We start from the raw sequence: 21,230 nt of genomic DNA, 5'->3' as shown, positions 1-21,230 counted from the left end.
TCCTTCCCGAGGGAAGGTTGCGAAGTGAAGACAGTGGGAGCAGGTCAGCATCTGAAATTCATAGTCTCAGCTCTACCTTAATCTTCTGTAAACATAATCACATATCTTCTTATGAGCTTCCCTCTATAAAAATGTGGATAATTTGCCTTCTGTCTCTCAGGCGCTAAGGATGTGCTGTCGCACGTTCCCAGTGATGATTACAAAATGCTGTTATCCGTCTCACTCCGAGTTCACTGTTTATGCATTTGGTATTTTTTCGTAGACAGAAAATGACAGGGTACGGATGAGTCAAGAGGCTTGCTGAATGCCCTTGCTGCTGGTTCATGGCCACTTCCTTCCAGTCGTGGCTGGGGGATGGGAGGCATTCCCTGCTCTGCTTCCACAGCGCAGAGATTATCAGCTGAAAAGCAAATTTGGTTTTGGATCAGAACATCTGCGTGTCACTCTGGTCTGCCATGGCGCGAGTCAGAAGCTGTGTGAGGTCAGCTCTCTGTGCTTTGGGAGCTGGAAGCAGAGAGGGCTTTGAAGGGGAGATAGGAGAGATGTGCAGACATGGCTGGGCAAGCAGAATTGGTTTCTGTTTCTTCGTTGGCTCACTGGGTACTTGTGAACATCTCTTCTCAGTGCAGCAGTCTGAGTCTGTCCAGCAGCTAGAGTTAATAAGTTGTGGCAAGGTGCTTTTTTGAACTATTCAGATACAGTGGCAAAATGTTCAGTCCTCAGCTCTCTCTGCAATGGGCTCATCCTCTGGCCCAATTCCAGTAACTACCCCACCTCTTGCTCAGAACCGTTGGGTCCGAGAACCTGGCAACTGTAACCAGCAACAGGTTCTTCTCACCATCCTCCGCCTGAACAGTCTGAGAGGAAAGGTACCTGGGCCCCCCCAGTGAGAAGTCTTCATGCTACAGATGGGGGATGTTTTGACAGGGGTACAGCCTGGCCTAATCATGAGTTACATTTTAAGGCGCTGCTACTCTTTGACTTATTGAGCATGCGGTGGAGCTTATGGTGAAATTGGCACTCTCCTCACTGAGCCACCTTCCTCCACGAGGCACAGGTGCAGCAGGGGCTGAAGAACACTGGTGGAATGGGGTAGAGAGCAGGTCTTGGTAATCGCTCTTTCAGGATTTGCTCTTCCCCTATTTCCTGTTTTCGCCAGTTGGACAGTACAGGGGGGAGGTCGATGACCAATGTCCTGTCCCAGGGCCATCTGCATTGCACAGAGCACTTGGACGTTCATTCCCTCCGGCCTGCAGCCCGTATGGGTGTTGGTCGGCTTTCTCTCCAGTGCAGAAGCATTTTACAACTGGCTGGTGAGTTCAGCGGAGGGAGCTCTCCTGGCATTCTTCATGCTGCTTGACTCGCCACCATCAGCGCATGACCCAAGTTAGGTTGCGGTCAGGATTATGTGTAGCCTTGCCAAAAGACTCGTAGGGTGCAGACAGTGAGGCCACTCCCTGCTGCTCACCTTTTCCGAGCTTACTACCCCCTCTACCAGTAGCAGTGTAGCTACTGGCACCATAGTCAGTGGAGTGTGGATCTCCACGCCCTAGAGCATCGCCTATTTCTTAGAGCAATCGATTTCTCTATATAAGACACCAGCTGCATCTCCATCGGTATTCCATCCCCCTGATGGGACCTGCTACTCCTAGACTATCTCAGCTAACTTTTCAGCAGTATCCCAACTCTAATGAAGGGCAACCCTATGTTCGTTCTTTTGAGAGGCATTCAACACCATTGTGCCAGTTGGACTAGTGGCTGCATCAGGAATGTATATCTCACTGAGTGACACTACGCATTCAGAGGGAGCCAGACCAATTACAATTCCTAGTGACAGTCATAGGTTGGGGCACGATCTTGCCTTTCTCACCTTCGACATAAGTGCCCTGACTGTTATTTCAGCCCAGGGATGCTGGCTCATTCCTGTGAAACCATCTTTAGTCTTGGAGTTGGGCGCTCCACATGGCAGTTTCCCGAGCTGTTTGTTAATGGAATGCAGGCGAGAACTCAAGTGCGTTCTTTGCTGAGAGGTACACAGCTGGTCATACAGCTGAGCGCAGGGACTTCAGGCTAAGAACGCAAACCATCACTGCGAGCGGAGACTAATCGAATTCCATGCCTGTCTGTATGTAATTTTCTCCTGTTCATGAGCCACATCTATGGAGTGGCCTGCAGCTCCCATGGCTGCCCCTTAAATGAATACCAATAAAACTGGTGAGCAATGCTAGACTCATCAGCATCGTACAGAGCCTGACGGGGAGGACCCTGCAGAGATGGCATTCCACAAGGGTATTTCTGGAGAGGAAGAGCGTAAATGTTCGTCAGGCGTACGTAGAGGGTGGAGCCTCTGCCCTTCTTATGCTTTGGCGAAAATCCAGCCCATAAACAGGGTAACTGGAGCTTGAAGTCATCCTGTGTGCAAGGGTCTCGATGTAATAGCTAATGTTCAGTAGTCCACAGCGGCAATATAAAACCACAAAATTGTCCTTCTTGTGCCGCTGTGATCTTGTTATCTAACTCCTCTTATTCCCTTCACACCATGTTCCATCTATCTGGGCCACAGGAAGGTGAAGATCCTATATCCGGCTGGGCTCTAGAGCACAGAGCGACAGAGCATCCGCGTTAAGAATAAGAACCTGAAACTCAACGCCGATCACAAACTTCTTTCAATATGGGGGACAGCCTTCCAAACGAGCAGTCAAGAAGTTCCTGGGCTGGGTGCCCCCAATCTACATTCCTGTCTGGGACATGTGCAACGCAATTTTGTAGTCTGTTCGAGAATGAGAGTGGAGAGTCCCAATCGCCACACTATGTACGTCTCCAATTCCGGATGATAACCTTCACCCCAGGAAGGCCAGCCCCGAAAGCTATACTGGAGTCTACCTGAACTCTCTATTTCAGAACCAGCCATGTTCCAATTCGTGTGCTCTTACAGTGACCACTCGTGAATAACTGCACTTTTCTGCGAGTTGATGAGAGCACTCAGGGGGCATAGTCACGGGTTAAACCCCCCGCTACCGCCCCCACTTTGAGTTGTGTTTGAATGTCAGCGTTTAGGGGATGAGGCACAGCTCAGGGCCTCAATTGCAGCTCAGTGATTAATATGTTGTCCGAGGTCACAAGTGGAAGGTACACTAACTAGCTCTCGCGCGAGCCAGTATGCCCTGGACGGAACTGGATAACGTGCAGAGCACCAGTAGCACTGCCTATGGGGCGTGCGCGTCACTCAGCATGAAAATAGTCAGCACGCCTGGTTGTCACTCTTCTCTACTCTCTCTGTAGTACCGCAGAAAAGTGAGAATCGGCTAGTCATTCTGCCCAGAACCTGCTATAGCCACAGTTGGGATCTTCATGCGGACGCTTTCAAGTATCACAAGCTACTAAAGCCAGCCCAGAAGGACTGAAATGGCATACTCAAATGGTACTAGTGGTGGAACCTCTAAGATGGACAAACACTCTCCCTGAAGACTACGTCAATTCATACAGCATCGCTCAGGCTCAGACGGCAGCGCAAATCCCACTGTACACAGCCAGCAACCCCAGGAAGCCTCGAATCTACAGCAGCAATATCCGCCGGCTGCAACCCATCACAGCACAGCCATAAGGCACAGCTCGCCGTATGTTCTTGTGTAATTCCTCAGTAGTCTCATTGAAAAAGCGCGAGCCCTATGTATCTGTCTTGCGCAGCACAAGAACACAGCACACTGTTAAGTCCCATGGAGTTGTGGATCCCTTCCTCGTTCCATACGATAAAGAATTATGATCGCTCGAGAACAGCGCTTTCATCCTATTCCATATCCACTGCTCAAGCCAGAAGTGAATGCGAAATCACCATACGTGACTCCAAAAGCTCACTTTGACGTGTGTGAGTCGACTGTATAGATTCAGTGTCGCAGAACTGTGTAACTCTGACTGGAACAGCAAAATGAGACTTATCAAAGTACAAGATATTTGCTCCTCTAAGCTTGTTGAGGACCGTGAACGCTCTGTTGCTGTATCGTTCTGTTGCATAGCAATGGACGGATTTGGTACAGCCCCCTAGCAACCTGTGGTCCTACGAACAGCCCGCCGCCTTTGGTCAAGTCATAGACGCAATGGGGTCAACCAGGACAAGCAGACGCCCCCAGTCCTGGCTGATATCATTGAATGGGATTGCGGAGCCTATGCATAGCAACTAATCTGGCCGTCAATAAACGATCCGTTCGCCAGCACCAGTCCCTCCATCCGCGGCCGCATTCCACACGTGACAAGGGACACCACCCCTCCGTACAGCGCTCTGCTCTGTCTCCGGGCCAGGCTGTGGACGGGCAGAGGCGGAGTTTCAGCGTCTGAGAATTCAGCGATTAGGGAAGGACTGCCGACTGATCTGCCAAGAAGTATGTGGCTGTGGCTCCCTCACCATGCCATGCGCTGACCATCGATGCAGAGTGCAGAGTCAAAGCAGAGATGAACGAGCGAAGGCCGACAAGCTCCGAGGTGTATTCACAGGTATGGGAGTGCAGAACCCCCCACTGCGAGCATATGTATTAGAGAAGCGAGGCTCAGGCATTTGATGGTATGCCCGTGTGGCCTGGGTCTTGAAGGCTCCTGCAGCAGCAGAGCCTCTCTGCGATCGGATAATGGGAGAGACATCCTTGAGAACAGCAACAGTTCCGCGTCTCATCGTTTCTTTAGCTGCAATTTCCCCGCGGAGTCACGACGCTTTAAGCTGAAAGCAGCCTGGCAGAGCATCAGTCGAACAGAGAAGGAGGTGAGATTGCCCAGGAATGTAATCTCAGGCAGTGTCCTCTCAGAACACGCCAGTGATCTGCCAATTCATTGCAGAGGAGGGCAAACTTTGTCGACTCGTAACCAGTACAAGAAGCAGACCAACCTCCTGATCTCATCAACAGGGTGACAACTAGCCAGCTCTGAGATACATCGCAAGTACAGTACCCCTCCATGCAGCTGGACGTTTATACAGTGGCATCCAGTGAGAGGAGGCTCTAATGCTACTCATGGTGTCGGTGAAAGAGAGCTGGACGACAATTGTGAGGATTGGGGAAGTGGTGTGGGATTTCGAGCGGTCACCGTACTTGATGGACTCCGTAGAAACGGAGAGGGCTCAGTGTTACAGGCAGAGGAGTCATAAAAGCCTCTGCTAACTATGCAGTCTCGCGTGGGTGGCCAGAACCACCCTTCTGCAGTACCACGCACCACCAAATGCCAACACCAAGCCTTCGGCCAGCTAATGAGACAAGCGGGGCGCGAGACCGGGCAGGCCGGACTCGGATGAGTTCTTTTTATAGAATGACTCTCTTTCCGATGGAATTCGAATTTTTGCTAGCGATTTGGAGAGTAGTAGTACTGTCTCTGACAAGAAGGGGACAATAAAGTCTCCCTTCCTGCTGAGATCCATCTCGAGCCCTTGGGGCCAGCCTGAATCCACGATTGCGCTACTCCTAGAACCTCACTAGCATACATTTATCCTCCCGATACATAGCGGTCTTCCTTTGTGTTCTGTGACAGTCTAATTACGCGTCTCTCAAAAGGGAAGGCGAGTATCCCGAGGATTATATCTGCTAAGGAGTAACAGAGCTTATTTGTATCTACCCCTCACGTGCACGCTCGCACGCGCCACACACTTCCCTTTCCATCATTTGCACCTCCTACCGCAACCACAAAACTAAGCCGTTCTGCAGTAACACAACCTCCTACAGCTCTGTGAAAACGCCACCTCTGTCGAGCACAGAAGCGCTCACGGCACCTGGTCGTCCACCACACCTCCAAACGTCGCCCGGCCACCGACCCATAGCCACCCACGATCGCCCCGCAACAACCACACGGGACCCACCACCCTCCACCCGCAGCACACGGGCCCCCCCCCCCACCCTCAGACCGCAAGCAGACTGAGCTCTGTCTCCCCGATGCACCGGCTGTGAGCAGAGCGGGGTATCTGATCAGAGAGGCCCGATGTCTGCCACAGTCCCGTGGATGATCGGCATCCCCTCACATGTGGGCCACACGCGATAGCAGACGCAGTCCAGTTTTGAAAGCAGCTCGCACATTTTGAATCGACAAGCGCGCCAGGCCCCAGCCACGACAGCCGCCGCCACAAAAGCACCAGAAGCCACACAGAAAGAACCTGACGAGCCCACCCCCCCACCCCCAGCCCCACCCCCGCTCCCCACACCGCCCCCCCGCCCCCCCACCCCCCCCCCCGCCCCATCCCCCTCCCCTCCCCCTCCCAGCCCACCGCCCCCGACGCCTCACCCTACCCCCCACCCAGTCACAACCCCCAGCCCGCCCACCCCAGCCCCCCCCCACCCCACAGCGTCAAGGTACACCTTTTTTATTTGCTGGAGAGGCGCTTCGACGTGCAGGGGTGGAGATGGGTCCAGCAGAGAGCATACCGCTTGTCTAGCTGGCATCTCTCGTGTCATCCCCCGGCTGTATATGCCATGGCAGGACTTGGATGTTTTATGTTTCTCCAGAGCCTCAGCCAGCACGTTGTTGCGTCACAACTAGGTATTTTCAGGGCACAAAAAACGATTATCAGAGTCTGCACCTCTCGCATACCATTGCCTGGAGCACACTGCCGACATTGCACCAGAAAGTGGCAATCACGGCTGTGCTGCCCTGAAACTGGGATTACACAGCAGCCCTTGGCGCACGGCTGCATTTTCTATGAAACACTTTGACTGCATCCCGGAATGAGCACTGGCTCAGCCGAGACTGGAACAGAAAGCCCAACTTCTCAGCTGCCGTCATCTATCTGAGAAATACACAGCGCTATGTCTGCTCACCCACTACCATACTGTAAACTAGCAGAATGATTAGATGAATGATACTCTCATATCATACACACTTCCTCTCTGCCCACCCCATAACCAAATGGACCTTCTCCCTGGTTGATGCGTAACGTTGCACAACCAACAAGAAGAAGACTCCCTGATCACTTCTAAGTATCAAAAAATATCCCATTCCCTGCCATAGGAATATGCCAAGTTACAGGGGAGAATCAGAACCACAAGGCTCCTGTGCAATCCTGCAGATATCATGACCAGCATCCAATCATAAGGTGTCCATGCAACAACCCACCCAGACCTCCCTCCCCAAACGTCATCGGCTCACTTTGGCATCCCCCCCCCCGCCCCCCCCCCCATTGTTTGATGAAAGAATAAACAGCGAAATAAAACACTACTTGTTACTGAATAAAATAGAAGCAGCCTCCAGCCTCTATATATCCAGCAAACATAAATGGCTGGGAGAGAGCCAGATCCCCTCTTAATATATCCAGCAGTACAAATCTTCTTACACATAAAGGGATGGGCGATGCGATCACCCCCACTTCTCATGATGAAACTCTTAAACCACTCTCGTACCAACTGGAAGACCAGAACATCCGATATTTACCCAGCCACACCAAACCCACCCCCCACCAGCAGCAGCACTCACAGGATGATTAGAACAATACAATCATTTCACCATCTGCCACCGGAAAGGAAGGAGCAATACCTCTTCCACGCCCAAGCATCCCAGCTACCATGCAATCATAGCACTAGGTACCATCGAAAAAATCCAAAATATTTATCCCTTTCTTTCAGAGACGCAGCGTAACATGACAAGGCTTATACCCTAACCACCCCAGACACGTACCCCTAACAGCATTGGAAGCTCAACCAAGAATCAAACTTTCTCGATACGGACTGCACTGTGGATAGCTGACGATTCCTCAGTATCCCCTCCCTCCCATGACACCATTCATCTTTGCTTTCCTTACGCTTCACGCACACCTCTGCTGTGGACTCTGTATCATAGCCTGGACATTTCTTGAAATGCTTGGCATTTCTTCTCTCTAATGTACTCTATAGAATAATTTGTCCCGCATACCCACACATCAATCCAGTATTCTCTATGTCACTGAACCTCTTTGATTTGGAACGCATCGGCCACCATGTATCAGAGCTCCATCCTGGGCAAACAGAAATTAAAAACCAAGAAGTTCCGCGCTTTCCCTTCTCACCTCCCACTGCATTCCATCGGATTGCCCAAGCAGTCACAATGTGACCTGGAACCCTCCGCCTAGCCAATACCATCGAGGCCGGCCACACTAGTCCTAATATATAATACCAGGTTTACGCTACTCTCCATTGAAAACAAAACTGCTTAAGAGCCCTCACTATCAATATAAAAGCCTCTATTACTACACGCCGTTAAATTGGATTTACGTCTAAAATCTCTAAATCGCATCAGTGACTAGACCATCCTCTAATCAATGGGCAAAACTATATTTAGTTGCAAATATACCAAAACTGAATGGCAAAACTATTTGCAAGATAAGATGTCATAATTCAAAATATCGGACAAATGAGAAATAGCGCTTGAAGGAAACAGTATGAAGTTAACAAAACCAAACGGCAATCCATTAGAAAAACAATAGTTACACAAAAATGGAAAGACCTCTCTAGAAGTAAAGAATGCAGAAAGCAATCTAGGCAAAGCAACCATATGCACAACCTATGGCACGCATGCCAAAGGTGGCACGCAAGCTGATTTTCAGCAGCATTCGCACTGCCCGGGTCCTGGCCACCGGTCTGCAGGGCTCTGCATTTTAATTTAATTTTAAATGAAGCTTCTTAAACTTTTTAAAAACCTTATTTACTTTACATACAAAAATAGTTTAGTTATATATTATAGACTTTTAGAGAGACCTTCTAAAAATGTTAAAATGTATTACTGGCACGTGAAACCTTAAATTAGAGTGAATAAATGAAGACTCGGCACACGACTTTTGAAAGGCTGCCGACCCCTGATCTAGGGGTTATAGTGGACCACAAGCTAAATATGAGTCAACAGTATGATGCTGTTGCAAAAAAAGCAAACATGATTCTGGGATGCATTAATAGATGTGTTGTGAGTAAGACATGAGAAGCCATTCTTCAACTTTACTCTGCGCTGGTTAGGCCTCAACTGGAGTATTGTGTCCAATTCTGGGCACTGCATTTCAAGAAAGATGTGGAGAAACTGGAGAGGGTCCAGAAAAGAGCAACAAGAATGATTAAAGGTCTTGAGAACATGATCTATGAAGGAAGGCTGAAAGAAGGTTTGTTTAGTTTGGAAAAGAGAAGACTGAAAGGGGACATGATAGCAGGGTGTTATGAGGAGGAGGGAGAAAACTTGTTAACCTTAGCCTCTAAGGATAGAACAAGAAGCAATGGGCTTAAACTACAGCAAGGGAGCTTTAGGTTGGACATTAGGAAAAAGTTCCTAACTGTCAGGGTAGTTAAACACTGGAATAAATTGCCTCGGGAGGTTGTGGAATCTTCATCTCTGGAGATAGTTAAGAGTAGGTTAGATAAATGTCTATCCGGGATGATCTAGACAGTATTTGGTCTTGCCATGAGGGCAGGGGACTGGACTCAATGACTTCCCAAGGTCCCTTTCAGTCCTTGAATCTATATCTCAGTGCATCATGAGCCTTCTGAAGACACTCGACATGACAAACTTTGCATTAGATACCACACAATCATATTATAAGGATGAACATGGGGGTGCTGGATGTTCCCTCCAAGGTACAGAACATCACACAGCTGTGGTCAGAAATGCTACTGTGCTCCTTTCCCATCCAGAGCACCATGAGTAGGGCCCTATGAAATTCATGACTGTGAAAAATGCATCACAGACTGTGAAAGCTGGTCTCCCCTCCCTCCACCCCCCCCGCCCCGAAATCTGGTGTGCCTTTACCCTATACTATACAGATTTCATGGGGGGAGACAAGCGTTTCTCAAATTGGGGGTCCTGACCCAAAAGTAAGTTGCCAGGGGAATCACAAGGTTATTTTAGGGGGTTGTGGTATTGCCTCTCTTACTTCTGTGCGGCCTTCAGAGCTGGGCTGCTGGAGAACGGCAGCTATTGGCCAGATGCCCAGCTCTGAAGGCAGTGCCCCACCAGCAGCACACAAGGGTGGCAATACCATACCATTCCATTCTTCCTTCTGTACTGCTGCTGGCAGTGGCTCTGCCTTCAGAGTTGGGCATCTGCCAGAAACCACCACTTTCCAGCTACCCAGGTCTGAAGGCAGCACCACCAGCAGCAACGCAGAAGTAAGGATAGCAATACCGCTACCCCCCTACAATTACCTTGTGACCCTCCCTCCCCCACCTCCACACAGACCGTTCCTTTTTGGGTCAGGATCCCTACAATTACACCACCATGAAATTTTAGATTTAAATAGCTGAAATCAGAAAGTTACAATTTTTAAAATCCTATAACTGAGAAATTGACCAAAATGGACTGTGAATTTGGTAGGGCCCTAACCATAAGGAAATGTCACTGGTGTGTTTGGATCATGGATACCCCTCAGTCCCCACCAGAGGGCGAGGGTGGCACATGGAAAAGCATTTGGAAAATTGTGAGCTAAAACTGGCATTCAGGGTATGTCTTCACTGCCAGCCGTATCTGCGAGTAGCAATCGATTTCTCGGGGTTCGATATATCGCGTCTCATCTAGACGCAATATATCGATCCCCGAACGCGCTCCTGTCGACTCCAGAACTCCATCAATGCAAACAGCGGTAGCGGAGTCGACAGGGGGAGCCGCGGACATCGATCCCGAGCCGTGAAGACAGTAGGTAACTCGATCTAAGATACTTCGAGTTCAGCTATGTTATTCACATAGCTGAAGTTGCGTATCTTAGATTGATCCCCTCCCCTAGTGTAAACCAGCCCTAAGTCTCCAAACATGGTTTCTGCTCATAATGGAACAGCCTTCCCCCTGGGCAATATATGAAATGGAGAGAAAGGGCAAATAGAGAAGGGTGAGGAAGAGAGAGAGAAGGGAAGGAGGGGTATTCTACCTTCCAGTCTTTGGGGGAAGATACATCCTGCTTCTGGCCCCGAGATTGGAGATGGGCCTGAACCAAATTCCCAGATCCAAGCTCTTGCACCTCCCTCCCTCCCTCCCCGCCCCCCGCCTATTTTGGAAAATCTGGATCAGAACTCTGCTCTTCAGACTCATCTCTACTTATGATGAGAACACCCTCTAGGATTCAGTTCAGAGGAATCCCATCCCACCCACGTGTGAAGGCTCAACCTCACTTCTCTGAACTGCCTCTGGAGTCAGCAGACCTGGATCAGGAAACTTAAAAAAAGCACAGGCCTCTTCACTAGCTATCTTGCTCTCAGACCAGAAGTATCCAAAGGGCCTTCCTCGTGGTGGTCCTGTGCATCAGCTCATGCCGATGCACAGAGCAAGATGAAAAAGCGGTGGGATGGGGAGGGGAAATGAGCCTAACTTGTTGAACCTCCTGGGTTTGTTTGGAGTCATGCAGTTGCATGGTTTGCATCTGCTCTGCACCCATTGGCCTCTCTCTGCTAAACAGATTGTGCATGATGCTGAGAGCACTATGCAGTGCCTTACATATTGTCAACCCCATTGATCCTTGGAGCCCCCGGGCCAGATTCACAGCTGCTGTAAGCTATCAGAGCTCTTCAGTGGAGCCTTGTTGATTTACAGCAGTTGAGGATCTGGACTTAAGGTTGTAAGGTGAAGGATGGCCCATCCTGGATGGGAGCCAAGTTTACCTGTGCTGGGCAATCTTCTTCCTCCCTTCCTCCTCTTCCATCCTCCCTCTTATGTCATGTCAAAGGCCTCCAGCAGGCACCTTACTGCATGCTCCCTCAAACCACACCTATCCTGCCATCCTCTTCTTCCACATGCAACATCGCCCATGCTCCCTATCCCTCACAGTCTCTGCTGCTCTGAGCCACCCATCCCCTGCTGTTTTCTTGTGTGACATAGGGAAAAAGGGGGCAGGTCTCCAAGGCAGGAAGGAGGTCCTTGCTGGGAAGTGAAAGCAGGATGATTTAGTTTTGGCCCCATTCTGGAGGCCCAACCTGACCTGATTCCTCCTCCCACTAGCCACAGGACTCCCTTGCATGGTGGTGCTTCCTGGAGACTTCTTCCTAAAGCCAGGAAATGGGCCAGTCCTGGCGGTATGAAGCATCCAGTGCCAGTATCTCAAAGAAAGAAAAGATATCGAATGGAGGGCTTCTAGCAGCTCATCTCCAAAGGGAGATGCAGGTGACAGTAGGCAGAGAAGAGTATGGTGACCAATAAATATAGTGGAAGGAAGTTCAAGTAAAGAATGCCAGAGTATTGTAGAGCGTGGCTACTCCAAAATGTCACCTGCTACTGAGTGTGGCACTGCCGGCACTCCCTGCCTCAGTTTCCTTCCCCCAAGATAGGTCTCCTCACCTCTTCATGCACTGGTCTGTGCTGGGGATGTGCCTTAGCTCTCTGGCCAAGTCCCAGACAAACTTAATCCCTGCTGAAATAGCAAAAGTCTAAATGAAAAAGTACCAACAAATAAAAGGTTTTTCTGGCCACTGGGGCTTCTCTTCAACCCACCCTCTGAGTTACCTTTGCAAGTCTTTCTGGCTCTGGGAGAGAGCACTAGGCACACAGGCTGGTTCCCTTGGAGTACTATCGTCAGATCCTGGCTCAAGGGGACCTCTGTTTACTCCCTGTGGTTTCAGCTCCCAAACTGATCTCTCTCAGTCCTTTTATAAGGCCTAGGTGTCCCATAAACTATCATCTGACCCTTCATAGGTCCTGCCCACTCAGGCTGAGAAGCAGCTAGTTAATGACAGCCCTTAAAGCCACCAGTCATCCTGCAACAATGAGCACCTGCTGGGTTGCCTGATAGGACCTGATTTGGGTCATAGTCTCTCCAACAACCTCTCCAAGCCAGATCCTCAGATGGTGTAAACTGGCATAGCACCAGTGAAGTCAGAGGGCTATACTGACTTTTATACCTCCTGGGGATCTAGCCCTTCCTCTACAGTCATGGCCGTTCTCTGTGTGTGTGTGTGTGTGTGTTGCCCTCAAGTGCCAGTGGATATGTCACCATAGATCCAGCATTGGAGAAGTAGAATTCAGGTAGTTCCTTATGTGAAGACTATAGAGAGTCAACCAGTACGGAGGTCGCTATTGACTAGTGGTGGTTTTTTTTCAGTGAGCCTAGTGCTGATGAAAAATTTTGGATTGACAGTCCTGGGAATGAATTGTCTGTTTCCCCACAGAGTGGGAAGGGCATGCGGAGCATCACTACAACCTTCCCTGGACACTGCCTGGTCACTACTCTGTAGACACTGTGGCACTCTGTTCCTCAGGGGAACACCTTGCACCCCCCGCCAAGATCATCCTTATAATATGATTGTGTGGTATCCAATGCAAAGTTTATGATGGGTGTCTTCAGAATGCTCATGATGCACTGAGCATTGTTGTTATAGTAATAGGTTGTAATTTAATGTGTATATAGTTATGGGGCTGAAAAATGTGTCCTCATGGCTTAAAACAAGCCCAGGCAAAACTCTCCAGGAGCAGAAGGGCAGTTTATACCTCATCAGGGCATGTATGGAACAAACCCAGCCCAGCCTCACAGGAACAAAGGACGCTGGCCTAGGCAGCAACAAAGGATCTGTTGGACTCTTGAGTGAGTCATCCCCTCTTCCTTTGGTCAGTTTGGGACTATGATGAGGTAATGAAGGTGGGAGGCGGGGCAAAGCCAAGAGGGAAGAAAGGAAATGATAAAAGGGAGAGACGTTTGTTATGCTTAGAATGTTTTGCTTTTATTTCATTTGACCAAATCTGACTTGTTGTGTTTGATTTATAATACTTAATATCTAATCTTTTATCATTAATAAATTTATTTGTTTATTCTACCTGAAGCAGTGTGTTTTGCTTGAAGCATGTCAGACACTCCCCTTGGGATAACAAGCCTGCTACACATCAATTTGTTAAATTGATGAACACATATAAGCTTGCAGCATCCAGTGGACATAACTGGACATTGCAAGACTGAGGTTCCTAGGGTTGTGTCTGGGACCGAAGATACTGGCTAATGTCATTCAGTTGCACAATCCAAGCAGTGGCTGGCCAAAAGTGCTCACTTACGTAGCTGGGAGCAGCTTACATGCTACAGGCTATGCATGAACAGCCCAGGAGTAGGGGGGTTCTCACAGCACAGCAGGGTAAGGCTGGCTCCCAGAGTCAAGGATTGGAGTGACCCATAAGATCACTGGTCCAGATAACACCAGGGGAATGTCACCGACGCCCCTTAGACATGGGCTTGAAGTTCAGGCTCTATGCCCAGCCCATCTGAGTTACTCTTATGAGACAGCCAAAGAAGCTGACAATTGCGGTGGTAGCTTTTGTGATGTGGACACCTCTGTGTGATACTCACTTTACCCAGGGCCACCGAACAGTCATCTACGACTGATATTGCAGATGATGTTATCTTTGAGGCAAAAAGGATTCAGCCTTCCTTCCCTACTGGCATCTTTCTTGTGACACTGTGCTTCTGTCCACAGGTGTGTGCGGATTACAGACACTGGACTCAGTTACTTATCCACCATGTCATCCCTTAGGAGCCTGTACCTCCGCTGGTGCTGCCAGGTAGGTGAACAGAAAAGGACAATGCAAGCCATGCCGCTTGCTAGGGTTAGATCTCCTTTGACGCATCTCCCCAGTAGGGAGCTACTAACACGCTGGAATGGCTGCCTCAGCACTGTGCTTTGAGATCAATGGATTGAAAAATGCTGTGTCAGTGATAAGTAACATGATTGTAATGATAACAGTGACTTGCCTGGGGCACTATTATTAAATGTGGATAAAGCTACCCAAAACATCTCCAGGGGATGCATGTGGAGCCTGCAGAATATATGGCATTTGATGCAGAGCAAAATGGCTCATTTCAAATAGATGCTCAGTAAGTTAGCAAGTAGCGAGCATTGGTGTCTATTGATTAGAGCAGTGAACTGGGAGTCAGGGGATGTGGGGTCTGTCTCCGCTCTGACTTTGGTCAAGATATATAACCTCTCTGCCTAATTTTCCCCTTCAGTCAAAGGGGAATGATAGCTACATACCAGTGGAGAGGTGAGGCTGAATTTATTGGTGTGTGCTTAGAGATCTTCCAGTTGAAGCTGCTAGTGAAAAGCAGAGTTCATTCTTTTAGTTCTGTATTGACAGTCCAGGATCCCTTCCTCCCTATTCTGTCGTTTTAGGTACAAGACTTCGGCCTGAAGCATCTCCTGGGCATGAGAAGTTTGCGCCTGTTATCTCTTGCTGGTGAGATTCAAACAGTGGTTTATTCTTGAGATGATAGACTGGTTTCTGGAGAGGGGGAACCCTCAGCTTAGGGACAGGGCCATGACACAAGGGGTAATCCTAGCTGTGTCACAGTCTCATGAACCATCACTAGAATGTCATGGGAGAATGTTGCTGGGCCATAATACAATGGTGGGCTGGCAGGATGATCTTCCAGCCTGGAATTACCCTTTGTGGAGGGTAAAATTGGCCAGTGAGAGGCAAATGCAAGAGGCAGATCAGCTCCTGCAAAAAGCAGAAGGGCAAGAAGACCCTCCTCCTCCTTTCTGTTGAGGAAGAGAGACAGTGGAGGAACCAGTCCAGACAGCTGGAGGATTTCCTTCACCCAGACATTCCATGCTGTCACACACTGGCTGTATCAACTGCTATCACCCCACTCACTTTATCTAGTGTCCTGTTTGGGGTATTCCAGCTATAGCCCATCTCCCACTCTGGACAGCAGCACTCCCAAGTTCTCTCTGAACTCATGGGGCCTGGTTGTCAGAAGTGCTGAGCTTCTGAAAAGTCAAATTGAAGTCAAGTGAAGAAGTGCTCAACACTTCTGAAAATCAGATCCACAGGGCCAAATTCCACCCTAGAGTCTGCAGAGCTCCCAGTCACTACGATTCATGACAGCTCCACACAGGGCAGAGACTGAGCCAGAGAGTTTCATTTCTTGCTACCCACCCAAGCTTCAAGGCATGACTTTTACTGCCACCTTTCCAAGCAGTTTGAATCGGCGTCCTGTTTCTTTAAAGGAGTTCTGATTTGCATGAAAGTGTTTGACTGAAATGGATGTGTGTCACAGAGTCCCCAGGTGATGCTCTGGAACTGCTCCCCACAAAGCCAGTCAGGACCTTGGGGAGCCTCCTCTCCCTTGGAGCAGACTGTCTTCAGGACAAGAAGCTCACACTGCTTCACCTTCCTGGGTCTGACCTTGGAGCATTCAGCATATGTCCCTCTGTGCTCTTTCCACAGCTAGTCCACCCAAGGGGGGTCCTGGGGAAGCCAGAGGGTCCTGCACCCCCACTTTGCAGTCAGACATGACTCTTAGCCAGCCAGTAAAACAGAGGTTTATTAGATGTCAGGAACACGGTCTAAAACAGATCTTGTAGGTACAGAGAACCGGACCCCTCAGCCGGGTCTGTTCTGGGGCCCAGCGAGCCAGACAACCCCATCTGCCCTCACTTCCCGTCCCCAGCCAGCTCCCACTGAAACCACCTCTAGACCCTCCTTCTCTGCTGAGTTCCTTTCCCAGGCCAGGAGGTCACCTGACCTCTTTGTTCTCCCACACCTTTAGCATCCCCTTGCAGGGGGGAAGGGCCCGGGCCACTAGTTTCCAGGAGATATTGTCGACCAGAAACTGAGGCACCCACACAGTAACATTAAGAACAGTCCCACTTCGTCACAATGTGCCAATGTGAATTAATTGTTTCCCCTGCTCCTTCACATGACCTTTCCTTCATTCCCAAGGAAAGCCTGATGGAGAAACTTGAGCTTCATTCTCCTCTCTCTGAGACTGGTGCACATGTCAGAGCAGATCCCATGGATTCTAAGGATTCTCATAGGCCACAAGTCAGTGGAGAATCCTAAAAAAGTAGGACTAGCAGGGCCCTCAAGAGGTCATCTAGTCCATCCCCCTGGTGCTAACCCACTAGTGCAGCCTCATGCAATCTTTTCCCCGACCCCGTGCCCTAGTGAGCATCACATCAATGTGACATTTTGTGTCAACAGCACCCTGCAGTGATCTGCCCTCCCATCTGTTCATGGTTTATGCCACTCAAGCCCATTCACTGGATTTATGTCCTCATTTGCTATGGTGTGCTAACAGAGCTATTGCTCAACCTGCCCAAGACCCAGATGTGGAGGATGGCATAAATTAAAGACTCATGCTAAGATAATAGTTCTAGGAACAAACTCAGATCAGTTTTTTTGGCACAACAATAATTGCTTGTATCTCACCTTCATAAGTCAGCTTTTCTGACATAAATTACTTATAATAACCATTGTGAGATGAGATCAGCTGTTTAGTTGTGAGATGATGGTAGATTTGGCCTTTGTCAAGAGGGCATTTGCGAGGTATGATCATGGAGCCATTGTTAGGCTCTCAACAGAGCTATTCATACTCCCTGGCTCACCTGACTCCTTCCTCTGCTGGTTTCTGCAAAGAGAAAAACATGTTTCCTTCTGAATCAAAACAGCAGCAGCACTTTTGAGCATCACTCAAAATCTGATGACTGAATAAGAAAATAGCACAAAAGGTTTCCTGTTAGTCACTTTAAATGTACTGGCTTTCTGAATGAGGCTTGGGAATAAATGGTCTCTGCGCTACTTACAGTGGTATAAGTCAGGAGTGACTCCGTTAATCTTCACAGAGTTATGCCACTATAAAGGAGATCAGATCCAGGCCTTATGTCCTGTAGTGGATGGATGCAGTGCTGCTGAGGAGGTCTAATTGGGTGGATTGGTCCTGCTACCTGCAGATGAGAGAGCATGCTACAGCAGTCCTCCCTAGCCCCAGAGACTCAGGCGGTCTCCCCACACACAGACATACCTGCTGTCTTACAGTATGTCTACACCATATTTAAAAAATAAAACCTGCAGCAGCAAGTCTCAGAAGCGGGGTCAGCTGACTTGGGCTCACAGGACTTGTACTGTGAGGCTCAAAATAGCTGTATAGACATTCAGGCTGTAGGCTCAGAAACCCAGCAAGAGTGGAGGGTCTTGAAGCCCAGTCTCTATCCCAAGCCCAAATGTCCACATTGCTATTTTTAGCTGTGTAACACGAGCACTGCAAGCCCGAGTCAGTTGACCCAAGCTCTGAGACTCACTGCCGTGGGGGGTTTTTGCAGTGTAGACGTACTCCCTAGAATTTAAGGCCAGAAGGGACCACCAGATCATTTTGTCCCACTCTCCAGTCTTTCACAGGCCGCCAACACCCTCCAGCACCTGCACATCAATCTCAGCAACCAGCATTAGATCAAATCATTGGAGCCCTCAGGAGCCTGAACTATTGTGTACCAAGTCAGAGAATACGAAAGACTGAGATTCACCATTGCCCAAAGCTCCTGTGATGGCAGGAAATTAATTTAGTGGGATACACCCAGATGATCCTAACAGAGCCGACATGCAGGTGACACGTGATGGAGCCCTGATGGCATTGCTCTCCCTTTTGCAGCTGGTATTTAGAGATGGGCTTGACTGATAGCAATCCAACCCTCCTCCCCACCACAAAGCAGAGGGATGGCTAAGCTTTTCCATGTCTACCTCAGATGGTAGTACCTCATAGCTTCTCACTCACTGGGCATTTCCATCTTCTGGTTTCAGGCTGCCCGTTGCTCACCACCACTGGGCTCTCAGGCCTTGTCCAACTTCAAGACCTGGAGGAGCTGGAGCTGACCAACTGTCCTGGCGCCACACCCGAGCTTTTCAAGTATTTCTCCCAGCACCTGCCGCACTGCATGGTCATCGAATAAGCAGCCCCAGGGATTAGCCAACCTTTGGAGCTGTCCCCTCCAATCCCAACCCAGCACTGATCAACCAACCAGAGCTATCATTTCGTTTTAATTTTATGTTTTGGGAGAGATGTTGATTTAAACCACCCGCCATGTATACAGCAATCAGGAGTTAGTTAATCACATCAATGCATTGGATGAGGACACCTAGAGAGAGGGATATATGCTGTCTCCATAGAGATGGGCATCCACCTGTTCCATAAGACACAATCTCCTGCAAGAATCTCTCTGAAAAGTTTGTAAATTTTCCACACCATCACTCATCTTCTTTGTAATGGTCTGTCCTGAAAAAAAAATTATTTAAAAATCACAGCTAAACAAAATACCAACGAAAAACGAGCAAACAAAACAAAGTGAATAAATGACCACGATTGGAGAGTTGGGGCAGGTTGGCACAGTTTCATGTCCTGCGTAGTGTCCCTCCTCAGTGCTGGATCCCATGTGGTTTCTGCCAAATGTCTCATGTCACAGCAGTTAGAAGTTCTTTCTGAGACCCCCACATTTCTGTGGGGCTTGGCAGTGAATCTGGGGGAGGGGCCTAATTGGAGCTCCTCCCCATTCTGGATGGTTGAAACCAGTGTTTCCATCATAGCATATGTTGGCAGGAGCTGAGCCAGAAAGCTAAGAAGAGAAGAGGAGAATCCTGAGGGACAGAAAGACTTGAAGGAGAAAGGATGAATTTCCTGATGCCGTGTGCTAGCTCTGTCTCTTAATTACTTCAGCGGGACACTGCAGGGTCTGCCACGCTGGAGACATTTTAAAAAATAAACTGACCAGTGCTGTGAAAGAGAAGCACGGGGCCTGTTCTGAGGCTTTTGGCAGGCCGGCTGCCTTCTGCTTCAGAAGATGGAGCTGATATGTTGACCGTGATTGTATTGTTTTCACTGAAAGTACGGATCCGTGAGCAAATTTCCTGAGACACAAACAAACCCACCTCCCCACCCAATCCTCTGAAAACCCAGTAACCCCAAGGTCACATGATCTTGGGTAGACAGTTGCCTACTGCTGTTTTCATTTTGTTAATAAGATGTTCTTCTCAGAACAGCCTGCAGCCTTCGCATGCTAGCTTGCTTCAGTCTTGTGGTAAGGTAGGTTCTGGAATGTGCAGGGGCTGGGAGGGCCTATGGAGCAGCCCTCTGCCCAGCTCCAGTTCTCTTCCAGTGTGAAGCTGGTGTGGCTTTGTATCCAATCCACATACATTTATTGGAGTACAGGTTTAACTGTGGTAGCTGGGAGCCTAGAGTAGCTCCCCCTCCTCCACCAGCCTGAGCCTCCTTCAACTATCTCCCTTCTAGAGCTGGAGGCTGGAGGCTGTAGAAGGGGTGAGAAAGCTATGGTGTCCTACTGGGCTTGATTTGTGTGGCAGTATGCCTTATGCCTGGCAGCATCTTTCCCCAGGCCCAGCTTGAGGCCAGCTCACTTCTAGGACAGAGGGAAGGCAGGCAGCATGTCAATCAGACCAGTCTGGGATCCTACTAGGGCAGTGGGCCCTAAACTTTGGGGTATGCCCCCCGGGGGGGGTGCATAGGAACATCTGGGGGAAGCGGCAGGGCCACTTAGCTCTGCTGTGGCCCCAGCTCATCTCTGGCCCTACCCAACCCCAGCCCCAGTTGTAGCCCCCAGCCCCAGCTTAGGGTTGCCAGGGTATTCACAGTAACCAGCCTCTGCCACTAGCGGGGGCAGGAAGAGCAGCAGCTGCTGCTGGAGTCTGGAGGAGCACTCAGCAACTGATCCATCCAAGAGAGGTTCACCCTTGGAGCGTGGCTTCCCCTCCTCTGTCCTGCCCCACTCACCCCTCCAACCCTGGAGCGTGGCTCTCTCTCCCCTGTCCTGCCCCACTCATTGCCCACCCGTTGAACATCGCTCCTTCTCCCACGTCCTGCCTCACTCACCCCATCTCTGGGGGCCCTGGACCGAGTAAGGAGGAGGAGGTGCTTTAAAAAAGTTTCGGGACCACTGTACTAGGATTACCACCTTTTCAAAATGGAACACATGCAGGAGTCATGCCCTCTTCAGTGGCCCCAGCCCCTGCTCTTCCTCTTCCCGCTGAGGTCCCATCCCCTGGGCAGGCCAGAAGCCAGAGCCAGGCAGGGGTAAGAAGAGACACCCAGGGAATCAGGGCTGCTGTGGGGAGCCCTGGGCCTGTGTCCCCACCCCCTTGGGGCATGCTGTCCAGGACAGGTAGAAGGTCTGGTGCTCCCTACAGCAGCTCAGACTCCCTGACTGGCGCTTACTACTGCCCATCCTGGCCAGCAGTAGAGTCTTGGGGGGGGAAGAGGAGGAGCAGGAGCAGGACCTCATGGTGGGGTGGGGCTAAGATCCATCTCAGCCCCCTGGGAAGGCTGAACCTCAGGCAGGGGCAGAGCAGCACTGTTGGGAATCCAGGAAAAATGTTGTCCTGGAGTCATTCAGCCCAGAACCAAGTCTTGAATTCCACATTTCAGGACTGTACTGCCCAGTTCAGGACAGGGGGGTCACCCTAGGTCCTGGCTTTCCTCTTCTTGCTACTCTGCCCTCCAGACCACTTGTGGTTCCAAAGGAGAGGCTTTCCCATGCTGTTCTCAGGTAGCTACCACTTTGACCAGC

General features: G+C 49.8%; 1 protein-coding gene across 1 annotated transcript in view; it reads left to right on the top strand.

Annotated features, from left to right (window-relative positions):
• The window catches only part of FBXL16 (F-box and leucine rich repeat protein 16), a 97,312-nt gene extending 76,438 nt beyond the window's left edge, over nt 1–20,874 (top strand). Inside the window, exons 4-6 of the mRNA XM_032774007.2 lie at nt 14,355–14,439; nt 15,048–15,111; nt 18,457–20,874. Of these exons, the coding sequence (XP_032629898.1) occupies nt 14,355–14,439; nt 15,048–15,111; nt 18,457–18,605 (298 nt within the window). The 3' untranslated portion in view covers nt 18,606–20,874. The remainder of the gene's footprint in view (nt 1–14,354; nt 14,440–15,047; nt 15,112–18,456) is intronic.
• The last annotated feature ends 356 nt before the right edge of the window (nt 20,875–21,230 follow it).

This window comes from Chelonoidis abingdonii, chromosome 9, assembly GCF_003597395.2.
Source record: "Chelonoidis abingdonii isolate Lonesome George chromosome 9, CheloAbing_2.0, whole genome shotgun sequence".
In the NCBI taxonomy this organism is placed as follows: Eukaryota; Metazoa; Chordata; order Testudines; family Testudinidae; genus Chelonoidis; species Chelonoidis abingdonii.
The sequence above is the reverse complement of the archived record's forward strand: the minus strand, read 5'-3'. Positions and strand labels throughout refer to the sequence as shown.